A 23,578-nucleotide genomic window follows, 5' to 3' on the forward strand; every position below is an offset into this window, starting at 1 on the left:
TGTCCAGGCTGGCCTCGAACTCCTGGCCTCCAGTGATCCTCCGCCTGCCTTGACCTCCGAAAGTACTGGGATTACAGGTGTGAGCCACTGTGCCCAGCCTGGGAAGTCCTTCTTTTGGTCTGTGCCCTCTCACACACTCTTTCCAGCTCAGCCAATACAGGGGAAGGGGAAAGTGGGAGCCAGGGAAGCTTCCAGGTTCCCACAAGGGTCTAACATTCTGCCTCTCCCTTTTCCTCTCATCTTCCCTTTTCAGGGTCTCTCCCTCTATGCTGGTGGCAGGAGGGGAGATGGGGTTAATGGGCAGACGAATGGACTCAAGACTTACAAACTGTCCTTTAATGGCACTGAGGCTGAGGAACATTAATAATTTATCACACGGGAGCCCCCAGAAGCCCTGTCCCCATGAACCCCTGTGGGCGGAGGAGAGAGGCGGGGACTCCGGGTGCTTCCTGAGAGGGCCGTGTGTTGGGAGCAAGATGACATATTCAGTCCAGGCACACGGAACATGCACTCAGGAAGCGGGGAGTGAGAGAGACCCATCCCCCACTCCGAGGATGGGGGCCAAGCCCCCTAAAAAGGCACAGTGGCAGGGCAGGTTTGGCAGAGTGGTTGAGTGTCAGGGGTCGACAAAGGACACCATGATGTAGCGTGTGCCCCGGGTCGTGGGCAGCCCCTCGTGGTAGTGGGTGAGGCGGCCGGGGTGCAGGAGCGCCCAGCCCTTCCTCGGGGACGAGATCACGCAGTCGTAGCGCAGGAAGCGGCAGCCGCCTCCCTGAAAAGAGAAGGGAGAGGAAACATGGAGTGAGCAGACATGGGGCCTGGGGAGCAGGCAGATACAGGGGGCGGGGCGGCCAGGTGAGGGGACACGGTGCGGTGATAGACCAGTGCAACAAGGGAGAAGGCAGATATGGGGGGCTGGGGTGCCCGTAGACAGGAAGATCCAGGAGAAGGCTGAGGCCGCCTGCCCAGAAGAGATCTAGGAGCTGACACCCACAAAATCACTGGGGAATGGGCAGGGCGGGGAGCCGGGGGTGCATGCAAGGGCTCTAGGTGGGGACCCGAGGGTCCCGAGGTGAAGCATGGGTGGGTGGTGTGGCTGGGGCGCACCTCATAGTCCAGGCCCTTGTGGTTGAGGGCGACGTTGAGGGTGAAGGTGGATGAGTCATGGTGTGGCCGCAGAGATGGCTGCTCATCTGGTCGGTAGCGAACCACAAAGTTCATCACCGCCCGCGCCTGGGAGAGAGGAGAGAAGACGCTGCGGGGATGGCTGCGAGCGCAGGATTTTTTTTTTTTTTGTATTATTATTATTATTATTTTTGAGACAGTCTTGCTCTGTCACTCAGGCTGGAGTGCAGTGGTGCGATCTCGGCTCACTGCAACCTCTGCCTCCTGGTTTCAAGCAATTCTCATGCCTTAGCCTCCCGAGTAGCTGGGATTACAGGCATCTGCCACCACGCCCGGCTAATTTTTGTATTTTTACTAGATGATTAGGTTTCACTATCTTGGCCAGGCTGGTCTTGAACTCCTGACCTCAGGTTATCCGCCCACCTCGGCCTCCCAAAGTGCTGGGATTACAGGTGTGAGCCACCAACACCTGGCCATTGCAGGGGATCTTCAGGGAGATGATGGTCCCTGCCCAGGGAGGGGAGGGGCGGCAGGATTCCTGCATGGGAGAGTCTCACTGCTCACTGGCATTAGATTAGGGCCAAGCCTTGCCCCAGGTCTCAGCCTGGCTCCCTCCCTCCCCTGGGCTGCCTCCTGTAGCATCTCATTTCCCTGGGAACTAAAGTGCATGGAGCCCAAATGCTGCGGGGGCCAAAAGGGGTCTCTGTGGAGACTTCCAGCCTGGGACTGGGGTGGGGAAGGTGGGGAGGCAGCGGGCAGATGGGCAGCGCACCTTGGTGTGGTAGCCGGGAAACAGGCTCTCGGTCATGGGGCCCACATACGTCCGCAGCAGCTGCAGCCATTGGTCCTCGTACCCCACCTGCTTCATGTGGATGTCCACAGTGGGCACATTCTCGTAGCCTCCAGCCAGCCTTGAATCCTGGGGGCGGTGGGCACTGAGCCACCCGCCCCTCCAGCCACGGTGCCCCCCCCAAGGGGCAGTCCAGCCTCCTTCCTCCTGTGCCCCAGCCTTTACACCTGTGCTCCTCTGTGTGGAGCAGTCTTCTTTGCTACTTCTCAGCCTGACTCACTGCTCCCGGCCCTTCAAGTCTCAGCTAAGATGTCACCTGTCCTGTGAAGCCCCCTAGTCCTCCCAAGTCTGGGTCAAGGCTTCCCCGTGGCTTCCACAGTACCCAGGCTGCTCATCGCAGCCTTAGAAGCTGTGTGGCGGCTGCTGCTCACAGCAGGGCAGAGCTCGGCCGGCACGAGGCATTCCTGCAGTGCAAGCTAGGACAGTGACCCAGAAACTTTCCTTTTTTCTTTTTTTAGAGACAGAGTCTTGCTCTGTCACCCAGGCTGGAGTGTTGCGGCATGATCATAGCTCACTGCAGCCTCTAACTCTGGGGCTCAAGTGATCCTTCTGCCTCAGCCTCCTGAATAGCTGGGACCACAGGCACATGCCACCATGCCTGGATAATTTTGTGTTTTTAGTAGAGATGGGGTTTCTCCATGTTGATGAGGCTGGTCTCGAACTTCTGACTTCAGGAGATCCACCTGCCTCGGCCTCCCAAAGTGCTGGGATTACAGGCGTGAGCCACCATGCCTGGCCCAAACCCAGCTAATTTTTAAATTTATTGTAGAGACAGGGTCTTGCTATGTTGCCCAGGCTGGCCTCAAACTCCCTGGCTCGAGCAATCCTCCTGCCTTGGCCTCCCAAAGTGCTAAGATTACAGGCAGGAGCCACTGCGCCCAGCAGTAAATATTTCTTAAATACATGAATGAATGCAGTTGTGACCCCAGGGTCTGTCTCCCCCTTGGGGTTTTAGTAGAGAAAAAGGGAGTTCCCCCTCTTTGCTCCCATTTTCCTGATTCCATTGTTCCTTTACCAGATCCCGCACCTCCTCCTCCCGGGAGCCCTCTGCCTTCCTCACCCAGGCCCTTACCTCATGCCGGCCGCCTGACCACTGGCCATAGTGCTCCATCTCCGCCACCAGCTCATCACACATTTGTTCTGACAGCAGTGGGAACCAGTACACGTCCGGGCATGGCTGAGGACGGGGCGGGGGAGAACAGGGCTAGCTGATGCCACAGAACGGGGAAGGGGACAGGCAGTGGGCAGAATGGGAAGGGGCAGGGAGGAGCAGGGAAGGCTCTGTGAGAGCAGCTGGGGACCTGCCAGGTAGGGCCTGGGGGAGTGGCAAGGCTGAGAGCCGGTATCTGGCACAGCAGAGGTGGCAGAGGGTCCTGGAGCCCCTTGTGCTGGGACAGGGGTTTCCAAACTTCCATAACAGTGCATCCCTCTTTTTTTTTTTTTGAGATAGGGTATTGCTCTGTCACCCAGGCTGGAGTGCAGTGGCACAATCATAGCTCACTGCAGCCTCGACCTTCTGAGCTCAAGCGATCCTCCTGCCTCAGCCTCCCAAGTAGCTGGAACTACAGGCACATGTCACCATGCCAAGCTAATTTTTTCTTTTCTTTTTTTTTTGAGACAGGGTCTCGCTGCGTCACCCAGGATGGAGTGCAGTGGCATGATCTTGGCTCACTGCAACCTCCGCCTCCCAGGTTCAAGCGATTCTCCCACCTCAGCCTCCAGAGTAGCTGGGACTACAGGTGCGCGCCATCACATCTGGCTAATTTTTGTTTTTTTTTGTTTTTTTTAGTAGAGACAGGGTTTTGCTATGTTCCCCAGGCTGGTCTCAAACTCCTGACCTCAAGTGATCCGCCTGCCTCGGCCTCTTGAAGTACTGGGATTACAGGCATAAGCACCACTCCTGGCCTAATTTTTTATTAAAAAAATTTTTTTTTGTACAGACAGATTCTCGCTATGTTGCCCAGGCTGGTCTTGGACTCTTGGCCTCAACCCATCTACCCACCTCGGCCTCCCAAAGTGCTGGGATTACAGGCATGAGCCACCACGCCCGGCCCCATTCTTCTTTAAAGATGTGATTTCAGCCAGGCGCGGTGGCTCACGCCTGTAATCCCAGCACTTTAGGAGGCTGAGGTGGGCGGATCACCTGAGGTCAGGAGTTTGAGACCAGCCTGACCAACATGGTGAAACCCCATCTCCACTAAAATACAAAAATTAGCTGGGCATAGTGGCATGCGCCTGTAATCTCAGCTACTTGGGAGGCTGAGGCTGGAGAGTCGCCTGAACCTGGGAGGCGGAGGTTGCAGTGAGCCGAGATCATGCCATTGCACTCCAGCCTGGCAACAGAGCGAGACTGTCTCAAAAAACAAAACAAAAGAAAAAAAAAAAACGATGTGATTTCATTCGTAACACCAATATACCCAATACACAGGAGAGGAGAGGCCATCTGATCAATGCCAGGTTTGGGATCAAGAGTCCTATCTGCTCGGCCTTTGCCTTCATCTTGCCTGAACAGAAAACCCTCAGGCCCCTGGGGAACTCAGTGTGAAAACTTTGAATCCAGGTGGGGGCCCCCAAGAGGTGATGGCCATGAGGGCGGTGGGGGCTGCACGGGCTCACCTGCTCCACGATTCCCGCCCCTTCGAGGGCCCGGCTGTAGTTCTCGTGGATGTACTGCTCCTTCCAGTCCTGCGGGAGGGTGGGGGGTACAGCAGATCTGTGGCCCCCTCACTCCCAGCCCTCAGGGGACCGCCCCCTCCCGCTCAGCATCCTGCGCTGGCAGCAGCCATCACGTTTGGCGTCTTCCTTAGCACAGGGCGGGGAACCTGTGTGCTCTGGGCGCGGGGGGTCCTACTCACGACGGGGTTGTCGAAGATCTGCCAGAGGTCGGGGTGCAGGTGCTCCGTGTCGTATCGGGAAGTGGCCAGGAGCCGGCCAAATTCATGCTGATTGCTCAGATGGAGGAAGATGCCCTGTAGTGGGGTGGGGGTGTCCATGATGCAGGCCATGCCCACAGTCCGGGATGCTGCCCCCAGGCCACACCACGCACCCGCGCTCACCTTGTCTCGAAAGCTCTTACAGAAGGCCATGTCCGGGTCCGTGTCACTGCCTGAGAACACGTCCCTCTGGGGCAGCTCCGTCCGCAGCGTATCCCCCCGGATCACATAGGCCTGCGAGATGTATGGCACGTTCCACACGCCCCTGGAGGCACCGACAACCGTGGTCAGCTGGGAGGGCGGCCCCCCAAATTCTGCCCAGCTCATCCCGGGAAGTCCTTCTTCCCTTAGAGTATCGCAGTCCCTGAACATAAGGCTCCTGCATGTCCCTTGTCAAGCACTGCTTGTCACAACAGCCCCATCTCCCAAAACGCAGTCAGTCCCTACCCCAAGCTGTGGCACTTCTTTTTTGTTTCTTGTTTTTGGCTTTTGAGACGGAGTCTTGCTCTGTCACCCAGGCTGCAGTGCCGTGGTGTGATCTTGGCTCACTGCAACCTCTGCCTCCCAGATTCAAGCAATTCTCCCACCTTAGCCTCCCAAATAGCTGGGATTGCAGGTGCCCACCACCATGCCCAGCTAATTTTTGTATTTTTTGTAGAGATGGGGTTTCACCATGTTGGCCAGGCTGGTCTCGAACTCCTGACCTCAAGTGATCCGCCTGCCTTGGCCTCCCAAAGTGCTAGGATTACAGGCATTGAGCCACCATGGCCGGCCCTTGTTTTTTATTTTCTTGAGACAGGGTCTCCCTCTGTTTCTAGGCTGGAGTGCAGTGGTGCAAACATGGCTCACTGCAGCCTCAACCTCCCAAATTCAAGTGATCCTCCCACCTCAGCCTACGTAGTAGCTGGAACTACAGGCACGCACCACCGTGCCCAGCTAATATTTTAAGTTTTTTGTAGAGACATGATCTTGCTATGTTGCTTAGGCTGATGTTAAACTCCCAGGCTCAAGCAGTCCTCCTACCTCGGCCTCCCAAAATGGTGGCATCAAAGGTGTGAGCCACTGCACCCGGCCTCGTGGCACCTCTGACTGGTGACCACTCCAAACCCCTGAGAGTGGGGGCCTTGGGTCTACCCGGGCCCTGGGTCGGAGGAGGCAGGGGGCTGCAGGCTGGCGGGACTCACACTCGCTTTCGCTGCACCAGCTCCACGTAGTCCTCGGAGCGGGCGTAGTACTCATCGGGGCTCAGGGCGCCCCAGAAGTTGGACCACAGCTTACCGTGGCGGGACAGCATGGGGGCGATCACCTTCCTACAGACAGGCAGGGGTGAGGGCTGGGCAGACGGGAGCAGGCCTGGGGAGCCCCGTACCCAAGGCAGAAGTGGGGTTCCCAGGGCCTGTTGGGGTGCCCTCAGGTTGAGGGGAGAGGGGGTAAGCCACCTGTTCTCCTCAATGAGGATGCGCAGGGTCTGTAGGTTGGTGAGGACGGCGTCAGCGTCCAGGCTGAAGTAGAACTCACACTCGGGGTCCTGCCGACACATGTCCCTGGAGGTAAGAGGCGAGCTGAGACAGCGGCGGGTGAGGAGGCAGTGTGGATGGGGGGACTGGCCCACGCCCCCATGAGAAAAGGAGGGAGGCAGTGTCTATCCTTCCTTCCCTAGGCTCTCTGCTGTCTGGGTGAGCTGGTAAGGGCGGGGGTGACAGCGTGGGGGCTGCAAGGACGCGAATGGGGAGGCTCAGGAGGGGCTGGACGGGTGACACGTGAGGTGAGGGCCAGGCATCAGGTGGCAGCAACCCCCACCCTGCACCCTCATCCCACCCCCTCCTCCCCGCAAGCACCCGCTCACATGGCCATGTCCCTGGCCTCTCCTGGGCTCAGAGCCTCCTCCGGCCCTACCAGCTTCACGACTGCGAAGTGGTCCTGGAGCTGTGGCCAGGAGTCAGCGATGTGGGGCTCATGGAAGACCTCCTGGGAGGGGATGACATAGGCGGATGGGCTCAGAGGGCAGGGAGGCGGCACCTGAGGTATGGGGGGTGCTGCGGGAAGGAGATGGGGGTAGGGGCATGGGAGTTCTGATCAGGGCAGGGGAAGGGTGCCTCGGGAGAGGCTCCAAGATCGGGGCGGGGGGGGCGGTCTCACGTTGTTGTGCAGAAAAAGGGTGACCCTGTCAGGGGGATAGTCCAGGAGCAGCAGCCGCTGCAGGAAGCGGGGCAGAAACGGAGTAGGCTGTTCCACAAACACGGCCAGAAACACCCGGGGGGGAGGCTGGAAGATGCACCACACATGGGCTCAGAGGGAAGCCTGGACTTCTCCGTTGCCCCCACCCACCCTCCACCCTGACAGGTGCAGGGACCCGCGAGCGGTGGCCCCACCACCACCCAGCCCACTGTCCTTGCACCTCCTGCTCAGCACGCTGCCCTCTCGTGCCCCTCCCTGGCACCCCCACCTCACCTGCCCCCCCGGGAGTGTCCTCCGGTCCCGGTTGCAGAAGCCACAGCCTCCCTCGGGAGTCCAGCCATTGGGGACGTAGTTTCCCAGGTAGTTGAGCTGCAGCTGTCGGGGAGAGACTGAGGCTGAGTGGCTGAGGCCTCCAGGGGTGGAGGTGGGGATCAGGCACCTCTGGTATGGGGGCTGGGAAGGGCTGGCTTCTCAGAAAGGTTGGAGGTGCCCGGGGGTTGGGGCAGGGCAGGGCGGCGGTTGAGACCACTGGTGGCACCTTAGTGGGACCGTTTCCGTGGACCACAACGGGGAGCGTGTCATAGGCCACATTCCGGATACGCACACGGTTCCGATCAAACTTTAAAACCACTTCATCTGGGGAAGAAAAAGGTCAGGCTTCAGACTCCCTTTCTCTGGGAGCTGCCAAGCAACATGTTCTAAATACGGGGTCCCATATTCTCCAGGGAATAAAGGGACACCAGGGCCATCCTAGAGTGTCCCTCATTGTGGGGCAGGAACCTTTGGGTTCTGACCAGGCTGCTGGCCCAGAAAGCTCCATTGCCTACTACCTGCGTGATCATGTCACAGCTGGGTGGAAGGGGAGGATGAGCTGAACTGGGGTCCACTAGGAGCTCAGCATCCCTACCCCTCCTCATATTCTCCCTCTCTCCTTTTTTTTTTTTTTTTTTTTTTTTTTTTGAGATGGAGTCTCACTCTGTCGCCCAGGTTAGAGTGCAATGGTGCGGTCTTGGCTCACTGCAGCCTCTGCCTCCTGGGTTCAAATGATTCTCTTGCCTCAGCATCCCAGCTAGCTGAGACTATAGGCACATACCACCATACTTGGCTAATTTTTGTATTTGTATTTTTTGTTTTTTATTCTCAGATGGAGTCTCACTCCTATCACGCAGGCTGGAGTGCAGTGGCGCGATCTTGGCTCATTGCAACCTCCACCTCCCGGGTTCATGCGATTCTCCTTCCTCAGCCTCCCAGGTAGCTGGGATTACAGGCACACACCACTACACCTGGCTAATTTTTGTGTTTTTAGTAGAGACGGGATTTCGCCATGTCAACCAGGCTGGCCTCGAACTCCTGACCTCAGGTGATCCACCTGCCCTAACCTCAGGTGATCAATCCTGCCAAAGTGCTAGGATTACAGGCATGAGCCACCACACCCGGCCTAATTTTTGTATTTTTAGTAGAGACGGGGTTTCACTATGTTGGCCAGGCTGGTCTCAAACTTCTGACGTCATGATCTGCCCGCCTCGGCCTTCCAAAGTGCTGGGATTACAGACATGAGCCACTGCACCTGGCCTCCTTTTTTTTTTTTTTTTTTTTTTTTGAGGGAGTCTCTGTTGCCCAGGCAGGAGTACAATGGCGCAATCTTGGCTCACTGCAACTTCCGCCTCCTGGGTTCCAGTGATTCTCCTACCTCAGCCTTCTGAGTAGCTGGGATTACAGGTGCTCGCCACCATGCCCGGCTCATTTTTGTACTTTTTTTTAGTAGAGACGGGTTTCTGCTATGTTGGCTAGGCTGGTCTCGAACTCCTGACCTCAAGTGATCCTCCTGCCTTGGCTTCCCAAAATGCTGGGATTATAGGCATGAGGCACCGTGCCTGGCCTCTCTCTCTCCGTTCTCCCCATCCCCTGAGGCAAGTCACCAACCCCTCCACAAGCTGCTTTCCTCATCTGTATGAGAAGGATAACCAGGGACCTTCCCTTTGTTAAACGAAATCACAGAGTAGGCCGGGCACAGTGGCTCACGCCTGTAATCCCTGCACTTTGGGAGGCTGAGGCAGGCGGATCACCTGAGGCTGGGAGTTCGAGACCAGCCTGGCCAACATGGTAAAACCCTGTCTCTACTAAAAATACAAAATTAGCTAGGCGTGGTGGCGCATGCCAGCTACTCGGGAGGCTGAGGCAGGAGAATCACTTGAACCCGGGAGGCGGAGATTGCGGTGAGCTGAGATTGGACTATTGCACTCCCGCCCAGGCAACAAAGCGAAACTCCATCTAAAAAAAAAAAAAAAAAGCCCCTGGCCTGGTGCCCAGGTGCAGCATGTGTGCAACAGATGCCAGACACATTTTTTCCTCCCTTGCTTCTAGTACCATCAGCACAGTGCAACTCACACAACCAGCCACTCAGACGCCCAATAAAACCACATAGAGGTGGACTCAGATCAGCCCAGCTCCTCCAGAAGCCTCTCCCAGCTCAAGACCCCAAGCTGCAGAGGCTGCGCACTGCCCACCTGCGGCTGTCTTCCTCCTCACCTAAAGCCCCGTTGAGGTTCTGAAAGATCCGAGACTTATGATCCAGATTAAGGCTGAGTTTCTCCTAAACGGAATGAGATGCGATAGAGTAGTTAAAATGGAAGGAGTGGGAAGGACATCATTTCTCTCTTCTCTCTCTCTCTCTCTTTTTCTCTCACTTTTGTTGCTTAGGCTGGAGGGCAATGGCATGCTCTCAGCTCACTGCAATCTCTGCCTTCCGGTTCAAGCGATTCTCCTGCTTCAGCCTCCCAAGTAACTGGGACTACAGGAGAGTACCACCATGCCTGGCTAATTTTTGTATTTTTAGTAGTGACAGGGTTTCACCATGTTGGCCAGGCTGGTCTCAAACTCCCGACCTCAAGTGATCCACCAGCCTCGGCCTCCCAAAGTGCTGGGATTACAGGCGTGAGCCACCGTGCTTTTTCTTTTTTGTGAGAGACAGAGTCTCATTCTGTCACAGAGGCTGGAGTGCAGTGGTGCAAAACATCCTCAAACTCCTAGGCTCAAGTGATCATCCCACCTCAGCCTCCCAAGTAGCTGGGATTACAGGTGTACACCATGAAGTCTGGCTAATTTTTTTTTTTTTTTGTAGAGATGAGGTCTCAACTATGTTGTCCCGGCTGGTCTTGAATTCCTGGGCTCAAGCAATCCTCCTGCCTAAGCCTCCCAAAGTGCTGGGATTACAGGCATGAGCCACCACGCCCAGGCACACATTTTTCTCTTTACAGCTCCCTTTGCCCCTCCACTCCCATTCAGCCTGAGGCCTCCACTCCCACAGAGGTGTGGGATGCACCCACTCCTCTGTCTTCCCTACCCTCAGTCCTGGGTCCAGGTAGAGCCGTGTGTAGAACAGCTGGTCATCGTCATCATCCTTGTACTTCCACTGGCGCACGATCTGGTGGATGGTGGTGGCAAAGCCGATGAATCCTGGTGAGGAGGGGAAGTGTTGACCCCGAGACTCCCAGGGTCCCAGGGCCTGTCCCCCAGGCCCTCTCCAGCCCTCAGGCACCTTTAACACTCTGTCCCACCGCTCTTGGCCCCTCTGCCTTGGGCACCTTGCCACTCACCACCAGAGTTGAGGAAGCGCTTCCCCGTGCCCACCTCAGGGTACTGCTCCGCCAGCCCCCACTCGGGCCAGCAGAAGCTCTCCGCAGAGAAGAGCAGGCGGCTGCCACTCTGGACGAACTTCTTCAGCAGCTCTGAGGGGCTGCCGGCCAGAACCACATCGTAGCTGGGTGAGGAAGGGGAGGATGAGCAGGGGTCCACTGGGAACCTCAGCATCCTTACCTTGCTCCCTATCCCAAGCCCTGTTACCTGTCCACAAACATGATGATCGTATCCTCCCTGTCAGCGTATTTCTCCATTTCCTTCTTGAGCCACCGGACCTTCTGTCCTCCACCGACTGTTCGGGCCACATCACCCCCTCGCCACTCCTCTCCCAGGCCCAGGGTCTGCGGAGAAGATGCCTCATGCCAGGCAAGGGGTGGGGAGTTGTCGGGGGGGAGGGGGGGAGCTCCTGACCAGGCTCACCGTGGGGACCTGGGCATCCAGACTTCAGCCTACCCCTCCTGCTGGGACCCCCTCCCAGAGGCTTTTCCCTCTCCTCACCCGCACGGTGTAGTTGAAGAACTCCGCAGAGCGCAGGAAACGCAGGTACCCCTCGGTTTCAGCTGTGGCCACAGTCATCACCAGCAGCTTCTCTGTTACCAGAGGGAATTGGCACTTGGGATCCACCGCCCAGCTCCGGGCCCCACGTGCTTTGCTGTCCTCCCTCTCACTCGACTTCTCTCCCTTTCTTCCTTCCCATTCTTAAACTCTTCTCACCCAGGAACACTCTGACCCCAGGGAGGACAGGGTGGGAGTGGCGCCCAGGAATTCCGAGTCCGTTTGCACAGGGAGGCTGGAAACCTCAGTTCAGGGTGGTAATGGGCAAGGGGCTTGGCGCGACTCAGCCCCAAGAGCACGCTGGGCGGCGGACGGGACAGACACCTCCTCGAGCCCCCGACCCTCTCCGGGCCAGGATGGCAGGCACGTCAGCCTCTGCCCCCTTGGCCGCGCCGGGCCTCCCCGGGATCTCACCTGGGTTTACCGGGTCTCGGCCCCGGGGCCGGTCGGAGGCTGAGGCCGCAGGGGGCAGCAGCAGCAGCAGCAGCAGCAGGAGCCGGAGTCCTGGCCCCGAGGAGGTCATGGTGGGGAGCGGGCCCAGACAGCACCCAGGATCCTGGGACCTCAGCTACGCGCCTGGATCCCAGCTCCGGAGGGGAGCTCCGGGAAGGGGGCGCTCGGGCTGCTGTGCAGCCGCCGCGGGGAGCAGCTGGGCTGGGGCCACGCCCTGGAAAAAAGGCGTATCCGGAGGCTGCAGAAAGCTCCAGATGCCGGCGCCGCAGACAAGGCGAGGATTGTCCCGGGCGCACGGGAGGCGGGGGAGGGGCGGCAGCTCGGGCCGGCGGGCGGGAGACAGCGACTCTGGGCCGAGCCCTCCGCTTTACACATGTGGAAGCTGAAACCTGGACAGGGGAAGTGACCCCTGGCGGTGGGTCCGGAGGGACGCGGGGGCGGGTCCTGGCAGCAGCCCTGCCGGGAGAGTGCGGGCGGAAGACGGGGAGAGCTAGGGGGTGGCGGCGACAGGGAGGGAGGAAGCCCAGGAGTCCGCCGCGGGACGGAGGCCTGGGGGAACTGGGAGCTGAGCTTTCTGCAGAGGGCCACTAGGAACCTCGGATTGCCCACGGAAGCCAGTCCGCTGGGATCAAAGCCACTTTCTTTGACAGTTCGGCCCACTTCCTTTTCTGCCCGGGGAGAAGCTCCAGGGTCTGCCTTTGTGATCAGAGCATCTTCACAAGGACCAAAGGAAAATAAGGTTTCTCGTAAGAACACCGTGAGCACATCTTTAAAATGACCCATTTCGTGGCTCCTACAAGATTTACACCTCCACACTGAGGCCGGAAGTAGTTTTGCCCCTATAAAACATGGCAAAAAGCTTTCTTGTCTCCAAGGAAACGCCACGTAATGAGTCAAAGCGGTGGCGCACGCGCGGAAGTACAAGCCACCGGAAGTGATGGCGCCCCTACCAACGCCGTGGGTTTAGTACGCGTGCGCAGCAGTCTCTTCCGACAGTTGTGTTGTGCAAATGGTGGAGAAGAAAACTTCGGGTATGTGAGCCCCCGCGGTTCGCCCCCTTCCCCTTCCCAAGTCCAAACCAGTCCTAGAATTTTCTTACCTATTCATTCCTCTTTTTTTTTTTTCTTTTGAGACGTGGTCTCGCTCTTTCACCTAGGCTGGAGTGCAGTGGCGTAGTCATAACTCACTGCAGACTCGAACTACTGGGATCAAACCATCCTCCCATCTCAGCCTCCCGAGTGGCTGGAGCTGAAGGCATGAGGCACCACGCCTGGCTAATTTTTAATTTGTTATGTGATGACGGGCTCTCGCTGTGTTGCCCAGGTTGGTCTCCAACTGTTGGCCTCAAAGCGATCCTGCCGCGTGGGCCTTCCAAAGTGCTGGGATTACAGGCGTGAGCTGCCGCGCCCGGCCCCAGCTATTCCTCTTAAATCCCTTCCTTAGCCCTCGGGTCCTGGCGTTGACCATTCACGTTTTATTGATGCCTGCCCCAAACCGGGCGCTGGGGATGAAGAGGAGAAAGATCCCTGTTATCCAAGCATTGGCTTTTTTCTGGAATGGGGACAGAAATGCAGACTTACCACTGTATTTCACTGTGATTTGTGCTATGGCAGAGGGAGGCACAGCGCCTGCGAACAGGGAGGCGTGGCTTCTAGCCCAGGTTCTGGGAGGCAGGGGACTGTGAAACCTTGAAGGAAAAACGAAAAAGCTTGAATTGAGTCTTGAAAGTCTAGTTAGGGTTTCCCTTAGTGGGAACCTCACGTGCAAAGGCAGTAAAACAAGAAAAAACCTAGTCCCTTAGGAAACCAAGTCCACAGTTTGGATTTTACAGAGTGATAAGAAAGGATGGAAAACTGGGGAAAGGTTACATTTTGAAAGGCATTATACACACTGCCCAGGAGTTTGAACTCTGTGGGGAAGCATTGGAGAGCTAGCAAAGGCTTTTTTTTAGATGGAGTCTCGCTGTGTCACCCAGGCTGGAATGCAGTGATTCTATATAGCTCACTGCAGCCTCAACCTCCCACGCTCAAGTAATTCTTCCGCCTCAGCCACCTGAGTAGCTGGAACTACAGGTGGGTGCAGGCCACCATGCTGGGCTAGTTTTTATATTTTTTGTTGAGATGGGTGTCACACTATGTTGCCCAGGATGGTCTTGAACTCCTGAGCTCAGATGATCCTTCTGCCTCAGTCTTCCAAAATGCTAGGATTACAGGCATGAGCCACTGCGCTTGGCCCTTTCAGTTTTTCTTTTCTTTTCTTTTTTTGAGATGGAGTCTCGTTCTGTCCCCCAGGCTGGAGTGCAGTGGCGCAACCTCGGTTCACTGCAAGCTCCGCCTCCTGGGTTCACACCATTCTCCGGCCTCAGCCTCACAAGTAACTGGGACTACAGGCGCCCGCCACCACACCCAGCTTATTTTTTGTATTTTTAGTAAGGACGGGTTTTCACCGTGTTAGCCAGGATGGTCTTGATCTCCTGACCTCGTGGTCCGCCTACCTCAGCCCCCCAAAATGCTAGGATTACAGGCATGAGCCACTGCACTTGGCCCTCGGTTTTTCAAAGGCATCGCAGTCTCCCAGCCATTACTGTTTTCATGTTGGCCTCAAGGCCTGAAACACCCTGCTGTCTCCCCTGAGCCAGGCCATTCACCAGTTAGGCCTTAACCTAGACTTACCTTCTTCTGGGAGGTCTTCCCCGACTACTCCAAGGCCAGGTTGGGTGTTTCTGTCCTGGGCTCCGCAGCACTTTATACTTCCGTATCCTAGCCTACCCCATGCCGTACTTTCTTTGTTTGATTAATCATTTGTGTTGGCCACTGGACTGTAAGCTTTTGTATCCCTAGAACCTAGAGCACTGCCTGGCATTTGGAAGGGAGACAGAGTAGTACGGTGATCACAATCATGGTTTTTTTGTTTGTTTGGTTTTGGGTTTTTTGGTTTTTTTTTTTTGAAACAGGGTCTTGCTCTGTCGCCCAGGCTGGAGTGCAGTGGCACAAACACAGCTCACTGCAGCCTTGAGCTCCTGGGCTCAATCAATCCTCCCGCCTCAGCCTCCTGAATAGCTGGGACTACAGGTGTGTGCCACCACGCCCGGCTAATTTTTGTATTTTTTTGTAGAAACAGGGTTTTGCCATGTTGCCCAGGCTGGCCTCAAACTCCTGGGCTCAAGCCATCCACCCACCTTGGCCTCCCAAAGTGCTGAGATAACAGGCATGAGCCACTGCACCTGGCAAGGTCATGCTTTTTGATGCTGGGCAGTTCTTTGACTTCTGACCTGGCCACTTGCTAGCTGTGTGAACTTTGGACACATTTCTTTTTTTTTTTTTTTTTTTTTTGAGGCGGAGTCTCGCTCTGTTGCCCAGGCTGGAGTGCAGTGGCCAGATCTCGGCTCACTGCAAGCTCCGCCTCCCGGATTTACGCCATTTTCCTGCCTCAGCCTCCCGAGTAGCTGGGACTACAGGCGCCCGCCACCTCGCCCGGCTAGTTTTTTGTATTTTTTAGTAGAGACGGGGTTTCACTGGGACACATTTCTTAATGTCTGAATGTTGGTAAGTTGGAGATGGAATGATACTGTCCCATACAGTTGTGATAAGGGTTAAACGGTTCAAGCGATGGAAAGAGCTGAGCACGGTGCCTGGCTCATAGTAAGTGTCCAACAAGTGATAGCTACTGGGGCTGCTGCTGTTATTATTATGGTTAACAGGTGGGTAACGAATAAAGAGATATATTATGTAAAATTATCAGAATGTGGCAAAGAGCTGATAAGGCAATGAGGAAGAAGTTTTTTGTTTTTTGTTTTTGAGACAGGGTCTCGCTCTGTCGCCCAGGCTGGAGTGCAGTGGCACGATCTCAGCTCACTGCAACCTCCACCTCCCAGGTTCAAGCGATTCTTGTGCCTCAGCCTCCCGAGTAGCTGGGATTACAGGCATGTGCCACCATGCCCTGCTAATTTTTGTATTTTTAGTAGAGACCAGGTTTCACCACATTGGCCAGGTTGGTCTCGAACTCCTGACCTGAAGTGATCTGCCTACTTCAGCCTCTGAAAGTGCTGGGATTGCATGGGTGAGCGACTATGTCCAGCCGAGGAAAGAGGTTTAAAATAACTTCTACGTTTCTAGTTTGGATATCTGCATAGATGGTTCTATTCGCTTAGAGGGAATCTGCAGGAGAAGCAGATTTGGATGGGAAATTTTTTTTTTATTTTGAGTTGCAGTGTCCACGGGGCCAGTCAGTGACTTTTTTCTTTTTTTCTCTCTTTTTTTTTTGTTTTGGGGACAGTCTTGCTCTGCCAGTCAGGCTGGAGTGCAGTGGTGTGATTACAGCTTGGTGCACACTGCAGCCTCAACCTCCCGGACCCATGCAATCCTCCCACCACAGCCTCCCAAGTAACTGGGACTGTAGGCGTGTGCAGCCACGCCCAGCTTATTTTTCAATTTTTTGTAGAGATGGGATTTGTCTCTGCTGCCCAGTCTGGTTTCTAACTCCTGGCGTCAAGTGATCCGTTAGCCTCCCAAAGTGCTGAGATTACAGGCGTGTGCCACCACGCCCGGCCTCACCAAGCGCTGGCTGCATGGCCAGTTCTGGAGCCCGGGAGCAGGTTCTGGGTTGAGGGAGTCACCCTGGGAGTTATTTGCTTGTGGGTGATCATCAGAGCCCTTTGTTTGGGTTCGAAATCCCAGGAAGAGTGCGTAGACTGAGCAGAGAAGAGGGCCAGCCACCTCCATAGAGGCAGGGAGAGCAGCTGAGCTGGAGCCGGAGGATTGCTAGATGTGGAGAAGGCCTGCAGTCTTGTCACAGAAGCAAGCAAAGGGTCTCTTTCTACTCGATGAAGGTAGTCAGCACCGCCACAGGGTGGACAGGGCTCAGGTCCCCGGAGGAGGAGGAGGAGGAGGAGGAGGAGGAGGAGGAGGAGGAGGAAGGCACACTGGAGCCTGGAGTGTGGGTGGTCCCCCTGCAGGTGTCAGATTTTGGGGGTCGAGGAGAGGATGGGAGGTGAAGAAGCAACACTGTCACATGAGTTATTCTGAAGGAGAAGGAGCCGTGAAGCCGAGTAGACACACGAGTGTTACCAGCTTTTTGATGGAAAGGAAAGTGCCAGTTGAGGAGAAGGGGTTGAAGATGGAAGATGGAGGGAATGGGCTGGAGGTGAAGGCTTGGGTTCAGTGGTGGGACTTAGGGGGCCCCGGGGCAGGGGTGTGCCCACTTGGCATCATGTTTGCGGGTGGGTGGCCTGGAAGATGAGCGTGTCCAAGCATGGGTGGCCCCTGGTTCCTTTGAGGTAGGAGGTGAGATGTTGAGCGTGAGGGCCATGTGCATTGAGGGCTCAGGACAACCTGGAAGCCCCAGGGTGCCATGACCTCCCCAGTCTGCAGTGAGCTGTCTCCAGGAGGGGGCTCCTGGAGAAAACAGGCAGGAAAGACTGAAAGGGTCTCAGCTGGCGGGACAGGAAGCATGGGCCCGGAGGCTGGCCTGGGAGGAGACGAGGGGACCCAGGCCTTGGCGATGGGGATGAGATGAGAGAGCTGCAGCTTCCACCCTGGGTGCCTTCCTTGCCCTGCCCAGAGCGGCAGCCACACTGCTCTTCCTCAGAAGCCTTGTAACTTTGTGTGCCCTGCCCCATCCAGTTCGCTCCCAGGACCCCGGGCAGCGGCGGGTGCTGGACCGGGCAGCCCGGCAGCGTCGCATCAACCGGCAACTGGAGGCCCTGGAGAATGACAACTTCCAGGATGACCCCCACGCAGGACTCCCTCAGCTTGGCAAGAGGCTGCCTCAGTTTGATGATGATGCGGACACTGGTGAGGTGGATGGAGGAGGAAGCGGGGGATGGGACTGAGAGGAGGCAGGAGAGTCTGCCCAACTCAGGCTGCGGGAGGACCCAGGAGCTCCTGGTGCCTCTGCCAGTGACTGGCTCCCATGGCTGTGAGCAACCACACCCCCTTTCTGTGCCTCAGTTTCCTCTCATGTATGTGAAATAAACAAGAGAGACTGGATGAGCTCTGACATGAGACCTTAGGCTTGGGGGCATGGAGGTGACGGTTGGCTGGGATTGGAGAATTGGGGTGGAGGGCAGAGGCTGGTAGCGAGAGACCGACTTAGAGCCAGGAGGGCAGGGCCAGGTGTGGTGGCTCACACCTATAATCCCAGCACTTTGGGAGGCTAAGGTAGGCAGATCACTTGAGGTCAGGAGTTCAAGACCAGCCTGGCCAACGTGGTGAAACCACATCTCTACTAAAAATACAAAAACAAAATTAGCCAGGCATGGTGGTGGACACCTGTAATCCCAGCTACTCAGGAGGCCAAGGCAAGAGAATCACTTGAACCCGGGAGGTGGAGGTTGCAGTGAGCCAAGATTGCACCACTGCACTCCAGCCTGGATGACAGAGTGAGACTCTGTCTCAAAAAAAGAATCAGGAGGGCACATGGGCACGGGGAGTGATGAACCAGAGAAAGCTGCTGTCTTTCTGGGCAAGTGCCAAGCAACTGATCGCCTTTGACCCCTAGGAAAGAAAAAGAAGAAAACCCGAGGTGATCATTTTAAACTTCGCTTCCGAAAAAACTTTCAGGCCCTGCTGGAGGAGCAGGTGAGAGGAGGGTCGGCCTGGGAGGACCTCACAGGGAAGGGGTGAGCCTGGCCCCAGCAGGTGTTTGCTGCGCGGGTGGGTGGAGGAGTCTTAGAGCCGGCCCCTTGTCTCTGCAGAACTTGAGTGTGGCCGAGGGCCCCAACTACCTGACGGCCTGTGCGGGTCCCCCATCGCGGCCCCAGCGCCCCTTCTGTGCTGTCTGCGGCTTCCCTTCCCCCTACACCTGTGTCAGCTGCGGTGCCCGGTACTGCACCGTGCGCTGTCTGGGGACCCACCAGGAGACCAGGTGAGTGTGAGACCTGCTGTCCACACCCACTGCCTCCTTCCCACAGCCTCCCCAGACCTCTCTCCCCTCATCCTGGCTTCCTCTCTGTCTGCAGGTGTCTGAAGTGGACTGTGTGAGCCTGGGCATTCCCAGAGAGGAAGCGCCGCTGTGCACTGCCTGGCCTTCAGAAGGACAGTTTCATCACCCAGTGGAGGGGGAGCTCTTCCTGGACCGAGGGAGGAGCCGCTCATTCACCCAACAAAACTGTGTCTTATCTGCCAGGAAAGAGCAACCTCACTCCTGGGAACGGTCTGGCAGGTAGGCTGGGCCCCCAGTGCTGTTGGAATAAAGAGCCTCGTGCCGGAAGCCTGCCTGTTTGGTCGTGGTGTGTTTGAGGTGATGGCGATGGGTCACCTGTCTCTCCTGCTCATGGCTCCGTCTCTTCCTCCTGCCTCCCACTCACCCCTGCCACTGTCTGCCCCTCTGTGTCCCTGATCATGAGAGATTCTGTCCCATTCTCCTGCCACCCCCGAGCCCCTGCCCTCCTTGGCTACTTCTCGTAAGTCTTTTTGGTTATTGATTTAGTTGTTTAAACTATTTTATTTATTTATTAGAGACAGGGTCTCACGCTGTAACCCAGGCTGGAGTGCAGTGGTGCAGTCTCGGCTCACTGCAACCTCCGCTTCCCAGGTTCAAGGGATTCTCCTGCCTCAGCCTCCCAAGTAACTGGGATTACAGGTGCCCACTACCATGCCCAACTAATGTTTTTGTATTTTTAGTAGAGTTGGGGTTTTGACGTGTTGGCCAGGCTGGTTTCGAACTCCCAACCTCAGGTGATCCACCTGCCTCGGCCTCCCAAAGTGCTGAGATTATAGGCGTGGGCCACCGCACCCGGCCATGATTTTACTTTGTATTTCTCCAATTGCTATATTTTCAAAGTACAGCTAGGCTCCAGGGATGGGTGACAGGGAGGTGGCGGGAGGACTGTGGAACAGGTGCAGAATGGTACCCCGGAGGGAGCTGGGCCTGTCTTTGTCTTAAGGTACTTAAGCAAAGGGGAGTGGTCGAGTCCTTATCCTTGGTGCTGCCAGACCGAGGGAGCAGTTGTCCTTAGGAAGCCCGTTACCAGGAGCTGCAGTGTGTGAAGTTATTAGCAGTATAGAAAACCCAGAAGTTTCTGGGAAACATGACAGAATTCATGGTATAGATCTAATTTGTCCAACCTGCAGCCCACATGTGGCCCAGGATGATTTTAGTGCAGCCCAACACAAATTCGTAAACTTTCTTTTTTTTTTTTTTTTTTGAGATGGAGTCTCGCTTTGTTGCCCAGGCTGGAGTGCAGTGGCCGGATCTTAGCTCACTGCAAGCTCCGCCTCCCGGGTTTACGCCATTCTCCTGCCTCAGCCTCCCGAGTAGCTGGGACTACAGGCACCCGCCACCTCGCCTGGCTAGTTTTTTGCATTTTTTAGTAGAGACGGGGTTTCACCATATTAGCCAGGATGGTCTCGATCTCCTGACCTCGTGATCCGCCCATCTCGGCCTCCCAAAGTGCTGGGATTACAGGCTTGAGCCACCGCGCCCGGCTCGTAAACTTTCTTAAAACATTATGAGATTCTTTTGCGATTTTTTTTTTCTTTTAGCTCATCAGCTATCATTAATGATAGTGAATTTTATGTGTCTCCCAAGACAATTCTTCTTCCAGTGTGGCCCAGGGAAGCCAAAAGAGTGGACAGCCCTGTATTAGAGGTCCCTGGTCTTGGTGGCCCTGGGTGCTGTGACACATGTGAACTTCTTATACCTATCCCTTGTCTGAATGAATTGCAAACTGTAATCTCGTAAGGTCCTTTTGGTTGCTGAACCCGGTTAACCTCATAGCAAAGCAAGTGCTTAGTAAGTATCCGTTGAACAGATGACCTCATTAAGATATTAGAGAGATCCAGCAAAGTCAATGTTAGGCACCATCTTTCTTTTTTTTTTTTTTTTCCCTGAGATGGAGTCTCGCTCTGTCGCCTAGGCTGGAGTATAGTGGCACCATCTCAGCTCACTGCAACCTCCACCTCCCAGGTTCAAGTGACCTCATGCCTCAGCTTTCTGAGTAGCTGGGATTACAGGCACCCACCACTATGCCCAGCTAATTTTTGTATTTTTTTGTAGAGATGAGGTTTCAACTTGTTGGCCAGACTGGTTTCGAACTTTTGACCTCAGATGATCCACCAGCCTCAGCCTCCAAAGTGGTGGGAGTACAGGTGAGAGCCACCATGCCTGGCCAGTCACCATCTTAGGCCTTCACTTTTGGGTTCTTTCCTGGGGGTTGGCTCAAGTATTCGCCAGGGTTTTCCTGAGGAACTGCCTCCCTTTCTCTGAAGACTTGCAGCTGGGCACGCGGTACTGGTTTTGGTGTTAGCTTCATGTTGCGGGGCTGATGTCAGGATTCAGAGACAATCCAGGTGAGGTGGTTTTTCAAGATGGCTCAAAATTCTTTGTCCTCCCATTAGAAAGTGGAGTGTTATGGCTGGGCGCGGTGGCTTACACCTGTAATCCCAGCACTTTGGGAGGCTGAGGTAGGCAGATCACTTGAGGTCAGGAGTTTGAGACCAGCCTGGCTGACATGGTGAAACCCTGTCTGTACTAAAAATGCAAAAATTAGCTGGGCATGGTGGCGTGTGCGTGTAGTCCCAGCTACTCTAGAGGCTGAGGCAGCAGAATCGCTTGAACCTGGGAGGCGGAGGTTGCAGTAAGCTGAGATCGCACCACTGCACTCCAGCCTGGGCAACAGAATGAGACCCTGGGTAAGAACAAAAAAAGGCCAGGCGCAGTGGCTCACGCCTGTAATCCTAACACTTTGGGAGGCCAAGGCAGGTGGATCACCTGAGGTCAGGAGTTTGAGACCAGCCTGGCCAACATGGTGAAACTCCATGTATACTAAAAGTACAAAAATTAGCCAGGCATGGTGGTGGGCGCCTGTAATCCCAGTTACTTGCGAGGCTGAGGCAGGAGAATTGCTTGAACCTGGGAGGTGGAGGTTGAGCTGAGATCTTGCCACTGCGCTCCAGCCTGGGCAACAGAGTAAGACTCCGTCTCAAAAAAAAAAAAAAAATAGCCAGGCATGGTGGCATATGCCTATAATCCCAGCTATTCAGGAGGCTGAGGCAGGAGAATAGCTTGAACCCGGGAGGCGGAGGTTGCAGTGAGCTGAGATCGCACCATTGCATTCCAGCCTGGGCAACAGAGTGAGACTCCGTCTCCAAAAAGAAAAGAAAAGAGGCCAGGCGCGGTGGCTCAAGCCTGTAATCCCAGCACTTTGGGAGGCCGAGACGGGCGGATCACGAGGTCAGAAGATCGAGACCATCCTGGCCGACACGGTGAAACCCCGTCTCTACTAAAAAATACAGAAAACTAGCCGGGCGAGGTGGCGGGCGCCTGTAGTCCCAGCTACTCGGGAGGCTGAGGCAGGAGAATGGCGTGAACCCGGGAGGCGGAGCTTGCAGTGAGCTGAGATCCGGCCACTGCACTCCAGCCTGGGTGGCACAGCGAGACTCCGTCTCAAAAAAAAAAAAAAAAAAAAAAAAGAAAAGAAAAGACTATTTCAGGGCTGAACAACACCATCTGTGCTTCTCCGTGGCGTCCTAGGCCGGGATTCCCGTCCAGCTTGCACTGTCAGCACAATCTCTTTGGATTCTTTCCTAACTTAGCTGACTGTTTCATATTTTGTGGTTATAAAAAGAGGCACATTGGTTCTGCTCAATGTAAGATTTCTCTCCCCAGTGACGTACTCTGCCTTCTAAAATGACCTTGAGAGGACAGGGCTGGACCCTGAGGGCCTCTGGTTGCTCTCTGATGCCATCCATGACATTCTCTAGGAAGCTGAGTCCAGGGTCTTTGCACCCCCATTGAAAAATCATAATTCGGCCGGGCATGGTGGCTCATGCCTGTAATCCCAATAATTGGGGAGCCCGAAGCAGGCAGATCGCTTGAGGTCAGGAGTTCGAGACCAGCCTGGCCAACATGGTGAAACTCAGTCTATACTAAAATTACAAAAATTAGCCAGGTGTGGTGGCTCACGCCTGTAATTCCAGCTATTCGGGAGGCTGAGGCAGGAGAATTGCTGGAATCCAGAAGGCAGAGGTTGCAGTGAGCTGAGATTGCACCACTGCACTCCAGCCTGGGTAACAGAGCAAGACTCAGTCTCAAAAAAATGAAAAGGCCGGGTGCGGTGGCTCAAGCCTGTAATCCCAGTACTTTGGGAGGCCGAGACGGGCGGATCATGAGGTCAGGAGATCGAGACCATCCTGGCTAACACAGTGAAACCCCGTCTCTACTAAAAAATACAAAAAACTAGCCGGGCGAGGTGGCGCGCGCCTGTAGTCCCAGCTACTCGGGAGGCTGAGGCAGGAGAATGGCGTAAACCCGGGAGGCGGAGCTTGCAGTGAGCTGAGATCCGGCCACTGCACTCCAGCCTGGGCAACAGCGCGAGACTCCCTCTCAAAAAAAAAAAAAAAAAGAAAAAAAAAAGAAAGAAAGAAAACCATAATTCCCCAAGGAGAGCCTGAAACAATTTTGCCAGCTTCCTTCGTGAAGGAAGATTTTTTCCTACCTTGGGAGACACCTGGTCTTTGGGAAATCTGTACTATGCTAGAAGGTTCTAGGAGGTAAACCTAGTGTCATGAGATAGGGGCAGCACCACCCTTTCCTGGGAGCACAGAGGAGGAAGAGGTTGGTGCCAGGATTTGGAAGTCTGGACACTGGGGCGGTTACTCCTAAGAACCTCAATGAGGCTGGGTGCTGTGGCTCAGGCCTGTAATACCAACACTTTGAGAGGCTGAGGCAGGAGGGTCTCTTGATCCCAGTGGTTCAAGACCAGCTTGGGCAACATACAGAGACCCCGTCTCTACAAAAAAATTTAAAAATTAGCCAGGTATGGTGGTGTATGCCTATAGTCCCAGCTACTCAGGGGAGGATGGCTTGGGCCTGGGAGGTTGAGGCTGCGGTGGGCAGTGATCAC

At 55.5% G+C, this 23,578-nt stretch overlaps 2 protein-coding genes across 4 annotated transcripts; one reads left to right on the plus strand and one right to left on the minus strand.

The window, feature by feature from the left end:
* Positions 1-321: 321 nt before the first annotated feature.
* On the minus strand, positions 322-11,960 carry PLOD3 (procollagen-lysine,2-oxoglutarate 5-dioxygenase 3). 2 transcript variants are annotated; one of them, XM_065541739.2, is made up of 19 exons: positions 11,695-11,960; positions 11,224-11,315; positions 10,930-11,066; positions 10,683-10,846; positions 10,430-10,542; positions 9,616-9,679; positions 7,625-7,722; positions 7,360-7,461; positions 7,048-7,173; positions 6,755-6,876; positions 6,348-6,452; positions 6,093-6,218; positions 5,032-5,173; positions 4,831-4,944; positions 4,592-4,660; positions 3,048-3,152; positions 1,898-1,987; positions 1,108-1,233; positions 322-772 (listed from the first exon to the last, which is right to left on the minus strand). In XM_065541739.2, the coding sequence occupies exons 1-19, from the start codon at positions 11,801-11,803 to the stop codon at positions 617-619; spliced, it is 2,160 nt and encodes a 719-aa protein (XP_065397811.1). In that variant the 5' UTR covers positions 11,804-11,960; the 3' UTR covers positions 322-616. The 2 variants fall into 2 exon arrangements, with proteins under 2 accessions (XP_065397811.1, XP_005549352.3); XM_005549295.5 differs by having other exon boundaries at positions 1,898-2,044.
* A 764-nt stretch (positions 11,961-12,724) lies between these two features.
* Positions 12,725-18,942, plus strand: ZNHIT1 (zinc finger HIT-type containing 1). Of its 2 annotated transcripts, XM_005549294.4 has the most exons (5): positions 12,725-12,764; positions 17,355-17,525; positions 18,232-18,311; positions 18,428-18,597; positions 18,692-18,942. In XM_005549294.4, the coding sequence occupies exons 1-5, from the start codon at positions 12,743-12,745 to the stop codon at positions 18,711-18,713; spliced, it is 465 nt and encodes a 154-aa protein (XP_005549351.1). In that variant the 5' UTR covers positions 12,725-12,742; the 3' UTR covers positions 18,714-18,942. The 2 variants fall into 2 exon arrangements, with proteins under 2 accessions (XP_005549351.1, XP_065397814.1); XM_065541742.2 differs by lacking the exon at positions 18,428-18,597.
* Positions 18,943-23,578: the final 4,636 nt, after the last annotated feature.

Source organism: Macaca fascicularis, chromosome 3 (assembly GCF_037993035.2).
Source record: "Macaca fascicularis isolate 582-1 chromosome 3, T2T-MFA8v1.1".
NCBI lineage: Eukaryota > Metazoa > Chordata > Mammalia > Primates > Cercopithecidae > Macaca > Macaca fascicularis.